Raw genomic sequence first — 19132 nt, forward strand, 5'->3', positions numbered from 1 at the left:
CATTTGGGGATAAATGTCACCTAGAATAGTACTCACTCTTGTTTCTCGAGAAGAATTAATATCCAATTTTTGAGTCCTGCAATCAATTATATTCATTTTTAATTTGCAAATAGGTAACTTGAATTCATTTACTTTTATTTTCTGCCACCACAGACATATATCTATAACAGAGAAAATCATAGGTATTTTAAAGTTTAAAACATTTGAAAAATCATTAGCATTTAACAAAGAGTGCTTGCGTTTGGTTAGTCCCTTAGGAGTTAGAGAGAAGGACTCTTTTGCTCTATTACTGTCTTTGTTATTTCAAACAATTCTGCTTCCATCCGTTCAGTTTGAAGAGTTTAATTAGACCATAAGCAACCAATAGCTCAAATGTTACAGAATCTTCTTGAAAGAAATAATATGACTCTGTCATCTATTTGAAAATGGCTTGGCTGAAAACTAAAACCATTATAATTACATTAAAGTTAAAAAAAAACCCACAGTAATTTTCATGAACAGGCAGGATTTATTTCTGTGTTTCAAGGATACATTAATACTAGACACTACCAAAGTAATGAATTACACTAAGAGGTATAGATGAAAAACGTGAACATCTCCATAGATGAAACAGCAAAAAGGCAAGATTCAGCATTCATTCCTGGTTGAAAAAAAATACCCAGTAAAAAGTCAAGAATTTATTTTTTAACAGAAAGAGACAATATATCTCAATCTAACTACTAGCAATATACTTAGTGATGAAATATTTGAGGCATTCCTTGTAAAATAATGGTTTTAAAACTTCTGGCCTATATAATTAAACACACACACACACACACACACACACACACACACACACACACGGTGGTTGCAATTGTCAACCTGGAAAATGCAAGAGATTAAATTGAAAAAATATAGAGTAAGAGTTCAAAATGGTGGTCTACTATAAAATAAATAGATAAAAGTCACTATCTTTTCTATATTAAAAAATAATCCAGGTTTCCATTCACAACTGGAATTAAAAAATTAAGATAACTAGAAATATACCTTGAGATGGAAAAAGTGATTTTACCCATGACATTGAATCAGAAACCATAAAGAAAAAGATCAAATCAGATGCCTTGATTAAAAAAAAAATCTTGACCCAATAAAACAAAATTGAAAGGTCAAAAACAAACTTGAAAAATACTGCAGTATATATGTTAAAATTAATATATAAAGAGTTCTTACAAATCAATGAGAAAATGGGTGAAATATATGAACAGGTATTTTATAAAAAGTATAAGTAGCTAACAAACACAAAATGTTACGTTTTACTGATTATAAAAAAAAATTAAGATGATATTGTGATAATCACATTTTACCTATCAAATCAGGATATGTTGAAAGCAATGAACCCCTGTGATGATGGAAGTGATGTGATTTGGTACTCATATAAGATGCTGATAGAAGTGGAAATCAGTATAAGGCATTATGTACCTATGTTTTAAAAACCTTTAAAAAACACATCTTGTTTTACCCAACAGTTCTACAATTGGGAGTTTAGCCAAAGAAATCAATAGTCATGTATTCAAAGAGGTGTGAATAAGGATAGTCATTCCAGTGTTACATGTATTACGGAAATTTAGAAACAATCTACATTTACAAATAAAGCTAGATAATAAATAAGTTGTGATATTGTCATGCATATTGTAACAGGACATTTATGTCATCAGCAAATATTTGCACATACTCTTTGCTGTGCTTTCTTGTATTTTCTAATTTTCTATGATTAAACTCATTATTTTTGTAATCAGAATGAGAAAAGATATTTTAAAGTGAAAAGAAAGTGATATGAAATGTGATACTTTAGAAGCATTTTCCTAAGATGCTTCTACCATGTTTGATTGTCTGTGTGGGCTGAAATCCTGGATCCTGAACTCACTATCTATGTGACTTGGGAAAACTCTCTCTGCCTTTATTTTCCTTATCTGTAAATCAATATTACAATCATACCTACTTCAAAAAATGCACTGGATAGAAGAAAACTTTTGAGATGTCTTAATTTCTGAGGTAAGGACTCAGAATTTCTCCTCTGTAATGGCTTGCAATAGAATTGTAGTCAGCACTTGTAGACTGGCCTTTTAAATTAACCCCAAACATTCACACTTTTCCCCCCCTCCTTCTTTCCCTCCCTCCTTCCTACCCTCCCTCCTTCCTTCTTTTCCTTCCTTAATTTCCCCCTTTTTCATTTCTTTCACCTTTTCTTGGAGCTTTTCTTTTATTGATATTCTAATGAAAACGATGATCTTAGAAGAGTTTTAGATTCACACATATGGAGAAAAAAATTATAAGCAAAGATGAAAAGATTAAGGGTTATTCAGCCCAATGAAGTGAAAGCTCAGTGATGATTTAATAATCGCACAAAGTGGTTTTTCAAATGCTCCTTGATCACTAGAAGAATCGTCCTGTATATCTATACTTATGACTGGCAAGGGAGTTGTAACTGTCTGATTATAATGCTCATTTCAGGCCAACTTTTGGAATTTATCCATCTGGGAAATTCATTGTGCTATTTTTGCCTTACAAAAGAGTCACAGAGTACCTTCTGAACTTCTCGCCCAAATATTTTTAATAATTCTCTTCATTTACAGCATCTTCTCAAAAATCTTTCTTTTATCAGTGTACGTTTTAGAGTGAAATATACAATGCCCTAAGGAATGAGTTACTTCCTGACAATACTAATACATGTTGGCTTGTTTGTCTTAGACGACTGCATATAATTTAAGTCTTCTCAAAATACCTCTGTGTTCTCTGTTTCTAGGACTGCCGTTACATCCCATGTGAAAAGCAGGAAATAAAATGAAGATTTTTCAGTGCAAGATGCAGCATTGGCTGTTTCCAGCTTTTTTGGCAATTACTTATTTTTGCACCAATGTCCAGGGTCAAGGTAATGGAAAAGTTGAATATAATCATTAGGGTCTGGGAGTCTGGCCATTTTGGTTCTGATTATCATTTTTTATTTTATTTACCTTAAGAGTGCTTCACTGGTTCAGCTGTGATTTTAGGCAGGGTCATATGTTGGCTTTTACTCAGTTTCACTAACTGTTTACATTGTAGAAATGTGCCACAACTTTGATGAAGGTTACGACCTCACCAGTGACTGAGCATATTAATTTTGTGGCAGCTGGTTAAACAGCTAATTTTTTTTTTTTTGCGGTACGCGGGCCTCTCACTGTTGTGGCCTCTCCCGCGGCGGAGCACAGGTTCCGGACCATGGCTCACGGGCCCAGCCACTCCGCGGCATGTGGGATCTTCCCAGACCGGGGCACGAACCCGTGTCCCCTGCATCGGCAGGCGGACTCTCAACCACTGCGCCACCAGGGAAGCCCAAACAGCTCATTTTTAATGTGCTTCTGAATATGTCATACAAATTTAATCAGCAAAGTCAAATTTGCAAAATCAATTCTGTTAATAAGGGGCTATAAGGTGTGTATATATGTATCTCGATCATGCCTTGTCTCTTTAAAAGACTGTCAACAAAATATTTCTGCCACTTCATACCTGGGTGACAGGAAGTGGGCATCCTGGGAAGCATCGAGTGGAAAAGTATAAGAAGCAGAATGGAGGCTTCAGTCTGGTCAGTTCTCAGGGCCAACTGATTCTGTCTGCACCCCAGGTGTCTTGACATCGCAAGGAGGGCAAAGAAGTTAACAACGTTCAGGATTCCTAGGTTAAAGATTAGAAATCTTTGTAGCATCTTCTACCCAGGCTCTTTTCTTTAAATGTGGTCTGAGTTTGTAGCCCACAACATCTTTTCAGTGAATAGGCCAACCTTCTGAACCTCCAGGAGAAGTAATGACCATGCCCAGATACCACAGATCATGCCCAGACAACACGGACGGTGCTTTAGAACCCACAGTGGCATTGGCTTCAACTGAACTACTCGAGGAAATAAAGTGTGTAGCAAAGGCAACAACGAAATCCATCAATATTCAACTTTTTTTTAAAAACAATTTACAAATGGTTTATATGACTACAGTCCCATTACAACCACTAGCAAAAAACAATGCCACCATTTTCTTTTATCAGTGGACCCCATCTGTTGCCAAGATATGCATAAATATTCTATAATCATTAAAAGAAAATCTTGGTTAGACACAAAGTTTATATTTCCTTTAGGTTTTTGCCCTTAGGGGAAAAACACTGAAAAGAAGATATGTTACTTAAGAAAGAAACAGGCCTGAGGTCACAGATTTGAACTTCAAAGTTAGCTCCTTTTTCCCTGTATGGAAGGCACTGGGACTTGTGCCAAAGCAAAGGCAGCAAGATTGACAGAAACACTGTAAGTGCAGTGGAGAAATAATTGTTCTTATCTCATGGAACAAAAGTGTCTGTATATTTAATACCAGAACCATGATTTTTCTTTTTGCAAGCACAAAGGAGGTGCTTCAATACATATACTTAACTCTGTAATAAATATAAATGCTTGCATGAACTTGACTCAAAAGTTAATTGTGTCAGTTAAAATCTTTAAAGACAAAAATTAAGTGTAAAGCTTGATTTCTGGCACACATCAAGAACCCAGAGCGAGCCAACGAACTCATCTTTTGTGTAGTGAAGTCAGGCTTCCTATGTGGGTTACGGCCGATTACAACATTTGTGAATATATAAACATCCCAAATGGGGATTTCGCAAGAAGACCAAGGAGGGTCCAGTTGTTACCTTCTTCGACTGCAGGGTTAGCCTTGTTACTGAAAGTACAGGGGTATTTTTATTTTGTTGTGCTGTATTTTTTGAGAGGGAAGATTCTCTTTAAACTCAAAGAATTTAAAGGATCATGAGAGATTACTACAAGCAACTATATGCTAATAAAATGGACAACCTGGAAGAAATGGACAAATTCTTAAAAAGCACAACCTTCCGAGACTGAACCAGGAAGAAATAGAAAATATAAACAGACCAATCACAAGCACTGAAATTGAGACTGTGATTAAAAATCTCCAACAAACAAAATCCCAGGACCAGATGGCTTCACAGGCGAATTCTATCAAACTTTTAGAGAAGAGCTAACACCTATCCTTCTCAAACACCTATCCTTCTCTCCTTCTCTCACTCCCAAACTCATTCTATGAGGCCATCATTGCGCTGATACCAAAACCAGACAAAGATGCCACAAAAAAAGAAAACTACAGGCCAATATCACTGATGAACATAGATGCAAAAATCCTCAACAAAATACTAGCAAACAGAATCCAACAGCACATGAAAAGGATCATACACCATGATCAAGTGGGGTCTATCCCAGGAATGCAAGGATTCTTCAATATACGCAAATCAATCAATGTGATACACCATACTAACAAACTGAAGGATAAAAACCATAAGATCATCTCAATAGATGCAGAAAAAGTTTTCGACAAAATTCAACACCCATTTATGATAAAAACCCTCTAGAAAGTGGACATAGAGGGAACTTACCTCAACATAATAAAGGCCATATATGACAAACCCACAGCCAACATCGTTCTCAGTGGTGAAAAACTGAAACCATTTCCACTAAGATCAGGAAAAAGACAAGGTTGCCCACTCTCACCACTATTCTTCAACATAGTTTTGGAAGTTTTAGCCACAGCAATCAGAGAAGAAAAAGAAATAAAAGGAATCCAAATTGGAAAAGAAGAAGTAAAACTGTCACTGTTTGCAGATGACATGATACTATATATAGAGAATCCTAAAGATGCATCAGAAAACTACTAGAGCTAATCAATGAATTTGGTAAAGTAGCAGGATACAAAAGTAATGCACAGAAATCTCTTGCATTCCTGTACACTAATGATGAAAAATCTGAAAGAGAAATTAAGGAAACACTCCCATTACCATTGCAACAAAAAGAATAAAGTACCTAGGAATAAACCAACCTAAGGAGACAAAGACTTGTATTCAGAAAACTATAAGACACTGATTAAAGAAATTAAAGATGATACAAACAGATGGACAGATATACCATGTTCTTGGATTGGAAGAATCAACATTGTGAAAATGACTATACCACCCAAAGCAATCTACAGATTCCATGCAATCCCTATCAAACTACCAATGGCATTTTTCACAGAACTAGAGCAAAAAATTTCACAATTTCTATGGAAGCACAAAAGACCCCAAATAGCCAAAGCAATCTTGAGAAAGCGAAACGGAGCTGTAGGAATCAGGTTCCCTAACTTCAGACTATACTACAAAGCTACATTAATCAAGACAGTATGGTACTGGCACAAAAACAGAAATATAGATCAGTGGAACAGGAGAGAAAGCATAGAGATAAACCCACGTGCATATGGTCACCTTATCTTTGATAAAGGAGGCAAGAATATACAATGGAGAAAAGACAGCCTCTTCAATAAGTGGTACTGGGAAAACTGGACAGCTACATGTAAAAGAATGAAATTAGAACACTCACTAAAACCATACACAAAAATAAACTTAAAATGGATTAAAGACCTAAATGTAAGGCCAGATGCTATAAAGCTGTTAGAAGAAAACAGGCAGAACACTCTATGACGTAAATCACAGCAAGATCCTTTTTAACCCACCTCTTAGAGAAATGGAAATAAAAACAAACAAATGGGACCTAATGAAACTTAAACGCTTTTGCACAACAAAGGAAACTATAAACAAGACAAATAGACAACCCTCAGAATGGGAGAAAATATTTGCAAATGAAGGAACTGGCAAAGGATTAATCTCCAAAATTTACAAGCAGCTCAGTATCAGAAAAACAAACAACCCAATCTAAAAATGGGCAGAAGACCTAAATAGACATTTCTCCAAAGAAGATATACAGATTGCCAACAAACACATGAAAGGATGCTCAACATCATTAATCATTAGAGAAATGCAAATCAAAACTACAATGAGGTATCACCTCACACTAGTCAGAATGGCCATCATCAAAAAATCTACAAACTATAAATGCTGGAGAGGGTGTGGAGAAAGGGGAACCCTCTTGCCCTGTTGGGGGGGAATGTAAATTGATACAGCCACTATGGAGAACAGTATGGAGGCTCCTCAAAAAACTAAAAATAGAACTACTATACTACCCAGCCATCCCACTAGTGGACATATATCTTGAGAAGACCATAATTCAAAAAGAGTCACATACCACAATGTTCACTGCAGCTCTATTTACAGTAGCCAGGACATGGAAGCAATCTAAGTGTCTATTGACAGATGAATGGATAAGGAAGATGTGGCACATATATACAATGGAATATTACTCAGCCATAAAAAGAAACAAAATTGAGTTATTTGTAGTGAGGTGGATGGACCTAGAGTCTGTCATACAGAGTGAAGTAAGTCAGAAAGAGAAAAACAAATACCATGTGCTAACACATATATACGGAATCTAAAAAAAAAAAAAGTTCTGAGGAACCTAGGGGCAGGACAGGAATAAAGATGCAGACATAGAGTATGGACTTGAGGACACAGGGAAGGGGAAGGGTAAGCTGGGATGAAGTGAGAGAGTGGCATGGACATATATACACTACCAAATGTAAAATAGATCACTAGTGGGAAGCAGCCGCATAGCACAGGGAGATCAGCTTGGTGCGTTGTGTCCACTTAGAGGGGTGGTCTAGGCAGGGTGGGAGAGAGACGCAAGAGGGAAGAGATATGGGGATGTATGTATAGGTATAGCTGATTCACTTTGTTATAAAGCAGAAACTAACACACCATTGTAAAGCAATTATACTCCAATAAAGATGTTAAAAAATAAAATAAAATTTAAAAAACTCAGAGAGTTTCACTGCAATCATTCTCATAGAAATCAAATCTTGTAGGCAGAAAAGGAATGTTTATGTCTTCTGTCAAAGACTCATTGTTATCAGGTACTTAGGAAATTTTATTAATACGAATATGTATTAAAGGACTAATTTTCTGCCCTCCCTTCCTTCCTTCCTTTCTTTCACTTCAGTTCAACTCACCTCATCTGAAATCTTTCTAATGGAATACTCTCGTTAATTTTTGAAACACTACTTTTTACAAAGGAACACTGAAATGAAGATCTTCTGTTCTTCCCTACTCATGATCACCTCCCTTCTCACTTTTCTTTTTTTTATATAAATTTATTTATTTATTGGCTGAGTTGTGTCTTTGTTGCTGCGCACGGGCTTTCTGTAATTGCGGCGAGCAGGGACTACCCTTCGTTGCAGTGCGTGGGCTTCTCATTGTGGTGGCTTCTCTTGTTGCAGAGCACGGGCTCTAGGCACGCGGGCTTCAGTAGTTGTGGCTCATGGGCTCTAGAGTGCCAGCTCCGTAGTTGTGGCGCATGGTCTTAGTTGCTCTGTGGCATGTGGGATCTCCTGGACCCAGAGCTCGAACCCCTGTCCCCTGCATTGGCAGGCAGATTCTTAACCACTGCACCACCAGGGAAGTCTCCCTCTTGCTTCTCTAACAATCTCTTGGTTTTCGTCCAAGGAACAACACTCCCTCCACCACCACACAGAGCCTTGGCTGCTGTATCCACCAGGCTTCCTCTCTGGGCTAAGGGGTGAGAAAATGACTGAAACCAGTCAGGCCACCTCTCCCAAGAATCTGAAACTTGTGTCCAGTGATGGAAGGATGGAAAATAGCTCCAGTCATTTCATTCCAAAGACATGCCCTAAGAAAAAATGGTCACTAGTTCCTAGAAACTGTATCCAGAGTGTTCCCAGATTCCTATACTTTCAAAGCCTATTTAACTTTTACTATAATTATATGACCTACTTCCTTATCTACCAGTAAATACATTTTTTGCTTAAATTGACCAGAGAAAGTTTCTTTTATTTGCAACTAAAAATCTCTGACTGATAGAAATGGAGCAGTATGGGCACTGAGAGTGTTTTCCCCTTCAAAACATAGTTTAGGGTGCTGTACTGGTGGAATAAACTATTATATTTATTAAGCAAAAAACCTTTAAACAGCAGAGAAGTATTTGTATTATATTTCCAAGTGGTCTTAAAAACCACAAATAACAGAAGACCTTAACTTTTTATCTCAGTCATTTTTTAATTAAATGTATTGGTAAATGTATTAAAAGTATTGTTTTAGAAATAGGAGAAATTAAAATTTGAGGGAAATTTACTCTGGGATATGCTAGAGAGTTCTCTTTATCTTGCTTAGAATCTAAAATGTTATAATCTCATGATCTATTACAAAGATGGTGAAAACAGTAGTAAAGAAAATATTCTCAAACTTCCAAATATATTTGACTACTAATAACAGCAAAAAGTATGGGTAAATGTGTTAACACAGAGGTCTCTATAAAGTGAAATCTAGCCCCTATGCAAAGTCTCAAATGTATATGCTTTGAAGTTTTTAAGTGACAGCTACTTTATCTTTAGTGTTTCCTTTTTGTAACCATCCAAAACAAACACTGCTAGAACCAAGTATAGATTTACTGTGAAGTTCTGAGACAGTATTGGTGCCACCATTCTGTCATGCTATACATATTTTTTCCCTACAACCAACACACCATTATATTCTCTGTGTTCCAATTCATTTAATAACTTGTCTTGAAAAGAAAATACTGGAATAATCCAGATATAAACAGTTATTTGGGTCAATGGAGGTTCACATTCTCTGTAGAGGGAAAGTTAAGAATTACATGGAGAGACTAAGAGGTAAAGTGCATTAGGTTGATTAGGAGGAGAGAGTTAGTTTCCTGTATACCTTTTAATACTGACTGTATTAGTTCTCTATTGCTGCTGTAACAAATTATAACAAAGCCAGTGCTTAAAACAAGAGAGAATTTTTCTTCCCAACTGATCCCTGTGTGTTGCAGGAAGTAGTTGGAAGTATGGTCATTAACTCCAAGTGTTTTAAAACTATTTGACCATGCAAAGAGTCAAGTTCCATTCCTTTCCAAACAAGTGAGCCTCACTTAGGGCGTGCTGTTTCTTGCATCTGACTTTTCTACAGCCTTAAATTCCAAACATTAGACATTAGCACTCCTTAAACACTTTATCACATTTAGACTTCCTTGCTCTACTGATGAATGACTCTTTCAGCACCAACACTGCCATGTTTTCAGGATTACCATGTTTATCTAGTAATGTCACTTTGCACACTTCATATATATTGTGCACTTATTTCAGAGGTTAGCATACTGTTTCTGCAAAAGGCCAGATAATAAATATTCCAGGCATTGTGGGCTATACGGTATCTATCACAACTACTCAACTTTGCCATTGCAGTGTGAAATAAGCCACAGACAATATGTAAACAAATCAGCATGGCTGTGTTCCAATAAAACTTTATTTATAAAAGCAGGCAATGGGCCAGATTTGGCCCATGAGTGGTAGTTTGCCAACCCCTGACATACTTCATAAGAATTAGCAGAAATCAAAAATAAAAGTGCAGATCCCAGACTTCCCTGGTGACCTACTGGTTAGGATTCTGGGCTTTCACTGCAGTGGCCTGGGTTCAATCCCTGGCCTGGGAAGATCCCACAAGCTGTGAAGTGTGGCCAAAAAAAAGAAAAAAAAAAATGCAGATCCCAGTAATACAAATAGTAGATTTCAAAAACTAAGTTCAATTAAAACAAAGCTAGAAATCATTCGAAATGCTTAAAAATACACACCAGAGGGGCTTCCCTGGTGGCGCAGTGGTTGAGAGTACGCCTACCGATGCAGGGGACACGGGTTCGTGTCCCGGTCCAGGAAGATCCCACATGCCGTGGAGCGGCTGGGTTCGTGAGCCATGGCTGCTGAGCCTGCGTGTCCGGAGCCTGTGCTCGGCAACGGGAGAGGCCACAACAGTGAGAGGCCCGCGTACCGAAAAAACAAAAAACAAAAAACAAAAAACCACACACACCAGAAGCCTCTGTCAGGCCTTTAGTAACCTTTATACTGTGTACTCAGTTTTTAAAAAAACGAGCAAAAATGAGGACTTTGCGATAAGCTTGGCCAAGGATGTCTACCAGCCCACTGGCAAGATTTGGCTCAGAAACTGGATGTGTTGTTTAACATTTAAAAACTTTTATTTTTAATTTTCTTCCACAAGTAATAAGAACCTATCTATAAATACATTTTTCTCCCCAAGTTCCAGTCGAAGCCAAACAGTAATAGTTTCTCTGTTCATCCAAATGTTAGGTTTAGCCAACTTCCTTTTCTAGTTCAACATAACAGTTCTTATGATAAATCCATATTTTCCCATAAGCCAGAGAAATGTAGACTTTTTCATTCAAGTCATATTGAGAATGGGAAGCTTGTGTTTTTGTTTTGTGTGACTAGCATCCTCTGCTAAGAGGTAGTAAATGGCAAGTAGAGAGAGAATACTACTCTTAAGATTGTGTCCTTCAGTTCTCGCTGATTTCAGATGAGTGGAGAGTTTGTAGTGTTAAATTACTCATTCTTCTAGCTAAGTGAAGGGTGACTTCTTAATATAAATCTTCTCCCGAAGAAACAGAGCATTTTGTTTGAGGTCAGAGAGTGTCATGCACCAGTATGTGAACTTGGATGAATCTCTTAGCTTCTCCTTGTATCCCTTATATATAAAATTGGGATAGCAATGTATTTTTGTGAATATTAAATAAGCTTTTGAGATCATCCATTAGATGAAGTAAAAGAGGAGGGGAACAAACATTTATTGGCCACCTATCATAATGCGTTATATCCGTTATCTTCTTTAACATTTTCACTTATCCTGTGCAGAAAGTATTGCTGTCACCTTTTGTAAAGATAAGGCGTTGGAAGAAACAATCTCTCGCTCAAGCTTATTCATCTAATAAGTGACAGAACTGGGAATCAAACTAATGTCCAAACCCCGTATTATGCTATATACCTATTAAAAAGAATGTTTGTTTCCTTCCCCAGACTCTGTGTCCTAAAGTGGGAAAGGCCAGGCATAAAAGTGGGTAATAAGTGCTAACTTTTCTGTTAAGCATTAAATTTTCTTTTGTGACAAACTAATTTATATATTATATAGTAAAAATCTTCTTATGAAAATATTTCTTTAGAAATTCTGGAGCACTGCTGTAGAGTTCCAAAGATATGTTTTGAAGTTTGAATGACTTACACAAAAAGTAATATAGACCGACCTATTTTGTGAACTATCGGGAAAGATTAAATATGCTGGGATGATTCATGATCATGTGCTGTGTGTCTTTCTGAAAGGTATAAATCAGCTACACGTGAAGAATGAATTCAAGTTTATAAAGCAATTATCTTTTATTATTATTATTATTTTTTATTTTGGTCCTTTACACTCTCTTTCTCAAAATGTTTTTAAATGAAGATCTTATTACTATAATATGTCTGTAATGACCTTAAATTATCATATCATAAAAAGTACTCAATTAATAAAGTGAAAAACCTAAAGGCATAAAACAGATCCCACTAGAGTAGATTACAAAAGCTTTTGTATTCCAAGTACAAAAATTCATCCTTATAACATAATAAAAACATTTTACAAGGTTGGCTTCAATTATTAAGCTGGACTAAGGTATTAAATTCTAACCCTAAGTCATAGTTGTTTGTCACAAAATCAGTACTACTTGGCAAATGCTTATCTCCTGAGTAAGAAACAAATGCTTTTGAGTTTGTGTTATTTTGCAAACTGATCAACTCACTAATGCAGTTGTAGAAAGAACATGAAGTCTTGCATATTCTGATTACATTACTTTGGCTTTTCAACTTAACAGTGGAAGTTTAAAAGTTTAAAAATTTAAAAAATTTTTGTTTTTCCTTTTCAGTGGCTCCACCCACAAGGTTAAGATATAATGTATTATCTCATGATAGTATCCAGATTTCATGGAAGGCTCCGAGAGGGAAATTTGGTGGATACAAACTTCTTGTGACTCCAGCTTCAGGTAAAAACACTCAACTGTATTTTTTAGAGTATTAGAAATTTTTTGCACACAGGGACCTAAAAATGTATTGTGCTAAGTGCTGCTTTAAGCTCATTTGAAGGATTTTGGTTTTATTTAAGCTTTGGAGCTTGAAATCTTACCCTCTACTCAAGAAAATAATGTTCCCCAAATTTAAAGAATAACTATTGGACTCCCCATAATTTTCCTCAGGCAAAATTTTCAGACTATCAAGAATCCTCACTACCTCTGTTTCAACATGTATCAGTTCTTTTGGTCTATTGACAATTAAAAATTACCTCCAAAGTTTTAGCCTAGCCACAGCAATCAGAGAAGAAAAAGAAATAAAAGTAATCCAAATTGGGAAACAAGAAGTAAAGCTGTCACTGTTTGCAGATGACATGGTACTATACATAGAGAATCGTAAAGATGCTACCAGAAAACTACTATAGCTAATCAATGAATTTGGTGAAGTAGCAGCATACAAAAGTAATGCACAGAAACCTCTTGCATTCCTATACACTCACTAATGATGAAATATCTGAAAGAGAAATTAAGGAAACACTCCCATTTACCACTGCAACAAAAAGAATAAAATACCTAGGAATAAACCTACCTAAGGAGACAAAAGACCTGTATGCAAAAATTATAAGACACTGATGAAAGAAACTAAATGTGATACAAACAGATGGACAGATATACCATGTTTCTGGATTGGAAGAATCAACATTGTGAAAATGACTATACTACCCAAAGCAATCTACAGATTCAATTCAATCGCTGTCAAATTACCAATGGCATGTTTTACAGAACTAGAACAAAAAATCTTAAAGTTTGTATGGAGATACAAAAGACCCTGAATAGCCAAAGCAGTCTTTTTTTTTTTTAACATCTTTATTGGAATATCATTGCTTTACAATGGTGTGTTAGTTTCTGCTTTATAACAAAGTGAATCAGTTATACATATACATATGTTCCCATATCTCTTCCCTCTTGTGTCTGCCTCCCTGCCACCCTCCCTGTCCCACCCCTCTAGGTGGTCACAAAGCACCGAGCTGATCTCCCTGTGCTATGCGGCTGCTTCCCACAAGCTATCTATTTTATATTTGGTAGTGTATATATGTCCATGGCACTCTCACTTTGTCACATCTTACCCTTCACCCTCCCTATATACTCCAGTCCCTTCTCCAGTAGGTTTGTGCTTTATTCCCGTCTTGCCCCTAGGTTCTTCATGACCTTTATTTTTTCTTAGATTCCATATATATGTTTTAGCATACGGTATTTGTTTTTCTCTTTCTGACGTACTTCACTGTGTATGACAGACTCTAGGTCCATCCACCTCACTACAAATAACTCAATTTCGTTTCTTTTTATGGCCGAGTAATATTTCATTGTATATATGTGCCACATCTTCTTTATCCATTCATCTGTTGATGGACTCTTAGGTTGCTTCCGTATCCTGGCTATTGTAAGTAGAGCTGCAGTGAACACTGTGGTACATGACTCTTTTTGAACTATGGTTTTCTCAGGGTATATGCCCAGTAGTGGGATTGCTGGGTCGTATGGTAGTTCTATTTTTAGTTTTTCAAGGAACCTCCATACTGTTCTCCATAGTGGCTGTATCAATTTACATTCCCACCAAAAGTGCAAGAGTGTTCCCTTTTCTCCACACCCTCTCCAGCATTTATTGTTTCTAGATTTTTTGATAATGGCCATTCTGACCGGTGTGAGATGATATCTCATTGTAGTTTTGACTTGCATTTCTCTAATGATTAATGATGTTGGGCATCCTTTCATGTGTTTGTTGGCAATCTGTATATCTTCTTTGGAGAAATGTCTATGTAGGTCTTCTGCCCATTTTTGGATTGGATTGTTTGTTGTTTTGATATTGAGCTGCTTGTAAATATTGGAGATTAATCCTTTGTCAGTTGCTTCATTTGCAAATATTTTCTCCCATTCTGAGGGTTGTCTTTTGGTCTTGTTTATGGTTTCCTTTGCTGTGCAAAAGCTTTTAAGTTTCATTAGGTCCCATTTGTTTATTTTTGTTTGTATTTCCATTTCTGTAGGAGGTGGGTCAAAAAGGATCTTGCTATGATTTATGTCATAGAGTGTTCTGCCTATGTTTTCCTCTAAGAGTTTGATAGTGTCTGGCCTTACATTTAGGTCTTTAATCCATTTTAAGTTTATTTTTTGTGTATGGTGTCAGGGAGTGTTCTAATTTCATAGTTTTACATGAACCTGTCCAGTTTTCCCAGCACCACTTATTGAAGAGGCTGTCTTTTCTCCACTGTACATTCTTGCCTCCCTTATCAAAGATAAGGTGATCATATGTGCATGGGTTTATCTCTGTGTTTTCTATCCGGTTCCATTGATCTATGTTTCTGTTTTTGTGCCAGTACCATACTGTCTTGATTACTGTAGCTTTGTAGCAGAGTCTGAAGTCAGGGAGCCTGATTCCTCCAGCTCCGTTTTTCTTCCTCAAGATTGCTTTGGCTGTTTGGGGTCTTTTGCATTTCCATACAAATTGTGAAACTTTTTGTTCTAGTTCTGTGAAAAATGCCAGTGGTAGTTTGATAGGGATTGCATTGAATGTGTAGATTGCTTTGGGTAGTAGAGTCATTTTTACAATGTTGATTCTTTCAATCCAAGAACATGGTATATCTCTCCATCTATTTGTATAATCTTTAATTTCTTTCATCAGTGTATTATAATTTTCTGCATACACGTCTTCTGTCTCCTAGGTAGGTTTATTCCCAGATATTTCATTCTTTGTGTTGCAGTGGTAAATGGGAATGTTTTCTAAATTTCACTTTCAGATTTTTCACCATTAGTGTATAGGTATGCTAGAAATTTCCATGCATTAATTTTGTATCTTGCTACTTTACCATATTCATTGATTAGCTCTAGTGGTTTTCTGGTAGCTTCTTTAGGATTCTCTATGTATAGTATCATGTCATCTGCAAACAGTGACAGCTTTATTTCTTCTTTTCCGATTTGGATTCCTTTTATTTCTTTTTCTTCTTTGATTGCTGTGGCTAAAACTTCCAAAACTATGTTGAATAATAGTGGTGAGAATGGGCAACCTTGTCTTATTCCTGATCTTAGTGGAAATGGTTTCAGGTTTTCACCGTTGAGAATGATGTTTGCTGTGGGTTTGTCATATATGGCCTTTATTATGTGAAGGAAAGTTCCCTCTATGCCTACTTTCTGCAGGGTTTTTATCATAAATGGGTGTTGAATTTTATCGAAAGCTTTTTCTGCATCTGCTGAGATGATCATATGGTTTCTCTCCTTCAATTTGTTAATATGGTTTATCACATTGATTGCTTTCCTTATATTGAAGAATTCCTGCATTCCTGGGATAAACCCCACTTGATCATGGTGTATGTGCTGTTGGATTCTGTTTGCTAGTATTTTGTTGAGGATTTTTGCATCTATGTTCATCAGTGATATTGGCCTGTAGTTTTCTTTCTTTGTGATATCTTTGTCTGGTTTTGTTATCAGGGTGATGGTGGGTGGCCTCGTAGAATGACTTTGACAGTGTTCCTCCCTCTGCTATATTTTGGAAGAGTTTGAGAAGTAAGCATGTTAGCTCTTCTCTAAATATTTGATAGAATTCTCCTGTGAAGTCATCTGGTCCTGGGCTTTCGTTTGTTGGATGATTTTTTTGTTATTGTTAACATCTTTATTGGAGTATAATTGCTTTACAGTGTTGTGTTAGTTTCTGCTGTATAACAGTGCATCAGCTATATGTATATATGTATCCCCATATCCCCTCCTTTTTGCGTCTCCGTCGCACCCTCCCTATCCCACCCCTCTAGGTGGTCACAAAGCCCTGAGCTGATCTCCCTGTGCTATTTTTAATCACAGTTTCAATTACAGTGCTTGTGATTGGTCTGTTCATATTTTCTCTTTCTTCCTGGTTCAGTCTTAGAAGGTTGTGCATTTCTAAGAATTTGTCCATTTCTTCCAGGTTGTCCATATTATTGGCATATAGTTGCTTGTAGTAATCTCTCATGATCCTTTGTATTTCTGCAGTGTCAGTTGTTACTTCTCCTTTTTCATTTCTAATTCTATTGATTTGAGTCTTCTCCCTTTTTTTCTTGATGATTCTGGCTAATAGTTTATCAGTTTTGTTTATCTTCTCAAAGAACCGGCTTTTAGTTTTATTGATCTTTACTATCATTTCCTTCATTTCTTTTTCATTTATTTCTTATCTGATCTTTATGAGTTCTTTGCTTTGGCTAACTTTGGGGTTTTTTTTGTTCTTCTTTCTCCGATTGCTTTAGGTGTAAGGTTATGTTGTTTATTTGAGATGTTTCTTGTTTCTTGAGGTAGGATTGTGTTGCTGCAAACTTCCCTCTTAGAACTGCTTTTGCCTCATCCCATAGGTTTTGGGTCATCGTGTTTTCATTGTCATTTGTTTCTGGGTACTTTTTTTTTTATTTCCTCTTTGATTACTTCAGTGATCTCTTGGTTATTAAGTAGTGTATTGTTTAGCCTCCATGTGCTTTTAATTTTTTACTGATTTTTTCCTGTAACTGATATCTAGTCTCATAGCAGTGTGGCCAGAAAAGATACTTGATACGATTTCAATTTTCTTAAATATACCAAGGCTTGATTTATGACCCAAGATATGATCTATCCTGGAGAATGATCCATGAGCACTTGAGAAGAATGTGTATTATGTTGTTTTTGGATGGAATGTCCTATAAATATCAATTAAGTCCATCTTATTTAATGTATCATTTAAAGCTTGTGTTTCCTTATTTATTTTCATTTTGGGTGAACTGTCCATTGGTGAAAGTGGGGTGTTAAAGTCCCCTACTATGATTGTGTTACTGTTGATTTCCCCTTTTATGGATGTTAGTATTTGCCTTATGTATTGAGGTGCTCCTATGTTGGGTGTGTAAATATTTATAATTGTTATATCTTCTTGGATCGATCCCTTGATCACTATGTAGTGTCCTTCTTTGTCTCTTGTAATAGTCTTATTTTAAACTCTATTTTGTCTGATATGAGAATTGCTACTCCAGGTTTCTTTTGATTTCCATTTGCATGGAATATCTTTTTCCATCCCCTCACTTTCAGTCTGTATGTGGCCCCAGGTCTGAAGTGGGTCTCTTGTAGACCCATATATATATGGGTCTTGTTTTTGTATCCATTCAGCCAGTCTATGTCTTTTGGTTGGAACATTTAATCCATTTACATTTAAGGTAATTATCGATATGCATGTTCCTATTCCCATTTTCTTAATTGTTTTGGGTTTTTTATTGTAAGTCTTTTTCTTCTCTTGTGTTTCCTGCCTAGAGAAGTTTCTTTAGTATTTGTTGTAAAGCTGGTTTGGTGGTGTTGAATTCTCTTAGCTTTTGCTTGTGTATAAAGGTTTTAATTTCTCCATCGAATCTGAATGAGATCCTTGCTGGGTAGAGTAATCTTGGGTGTAGGATTTTCTCCTTCATCACTTTAAATATTTCTTTCTTTCTTTTTTTTTTTTTTTTTTTTGCGGTACACGGGCCTCTCACTGTTGTGGCCTCTCCCGTTGCGGAGCACAGGCTCCACTCAGCGGCCATGGCTTACGGGCCCAGCCGCTCCATGGCATGTGGGATCTTCCCGGACCAAGGCATGAACCCGTGTCCCCTGCATCAGCAGGCGGACTCTCAACCACTGCGCCACCAGGGAAGCCCTCACACCAGTCAGAATGGCCATCATCAAAAAAATCTACAAACAATAAATGCTGGAGAGGGTGTGGAGAAAAGGGAACCCTCTTGCACTGTTGGTGGGAAAGTAAATTGATACAGCCATTATGGAGAACAGTATGGAGGTTCCTTAAAAAACTAAAAATAGAACTACCATATGACCCAGCAACCCCACTACTGGGCATATACCTGGAGAAAACCATAATTCAAAATGAGTCATGTACCCCAATGTTCTTTGCAGCTCTGTTTACAATAACCAGGTCATGGAAGCAGCCTACGTGTCCATCCACAGATGAATGGATAAAGAAGATGTGGCACATATATACAATGGAATATTGCTCAGCCATAAAAAGAAACGAAATTGAGTTATTTTTAGTGAGGTGGATGGACCTAGAGTCTGTCATACACAGTGAAGTACGTCAGAAAGAGAAAAACAAATACCATATGTTAACACGTATATATGGAATCTAAAAAGAAAAAAAAATGGCCATGAAGAACCTAGGGGCAGGATGGGAATAAAGACGCAGACCTACTAGAGAATGGACTTGAGGACACAGGGAGGGGGAACGTTAAGCTGGGACGAAGTTAGAGAGTGGCATGGACATATATACACTGCCAAATGTAAAACCTATAG

At 36.7% G+C, this 19132-nt stretch overlaps 1 protein-coding gene across 8 annotated transcripts in view; it reads left to right on the forward strand.

Moving 5' to 3' along the window:
- Nucleotides 1-19132, forward strand: part of COL14A1 (collagen type XIV alpha 1 chain) — a 267475-nt gene that overhangs the window by 39106 nt on the left and 209237 nt on the right. For all 8 annotated transcript variants that reach the window (XM_059995120.1, XM_059995114.1, XM_059995119.1 and 5 more), the window contains 2 exons: nt 2783-2908; nt 12686-12802. In XM_059995120.1, coding sequence (XP_059851103.1) covers nt 2821-2908; nt 12686-12802 — 205 coding nt within the window. In that variant the 5' untranslated portion in view covers nt 2783-2820. The remainder of the gene's footprint in view (nt 1-2782; nt 2909-12685; nt 12803-19132) is intronic.

The sequence above is a fragment of the Delphinus delphis genome, chromosome 17 (genome assembly GCF_949987515.2).
Source record: "Delphinus delphis chromosome 17, mDelDel1.2, whole genome shotgun sequence".
Classification (NCBI taxonomy): domain Eukaryota; kingdom Metazoa; phylum Chordata; class Mammalia; order Artiodactyla; family Delphinidae; genus Delphinus; species Delphinus delphis.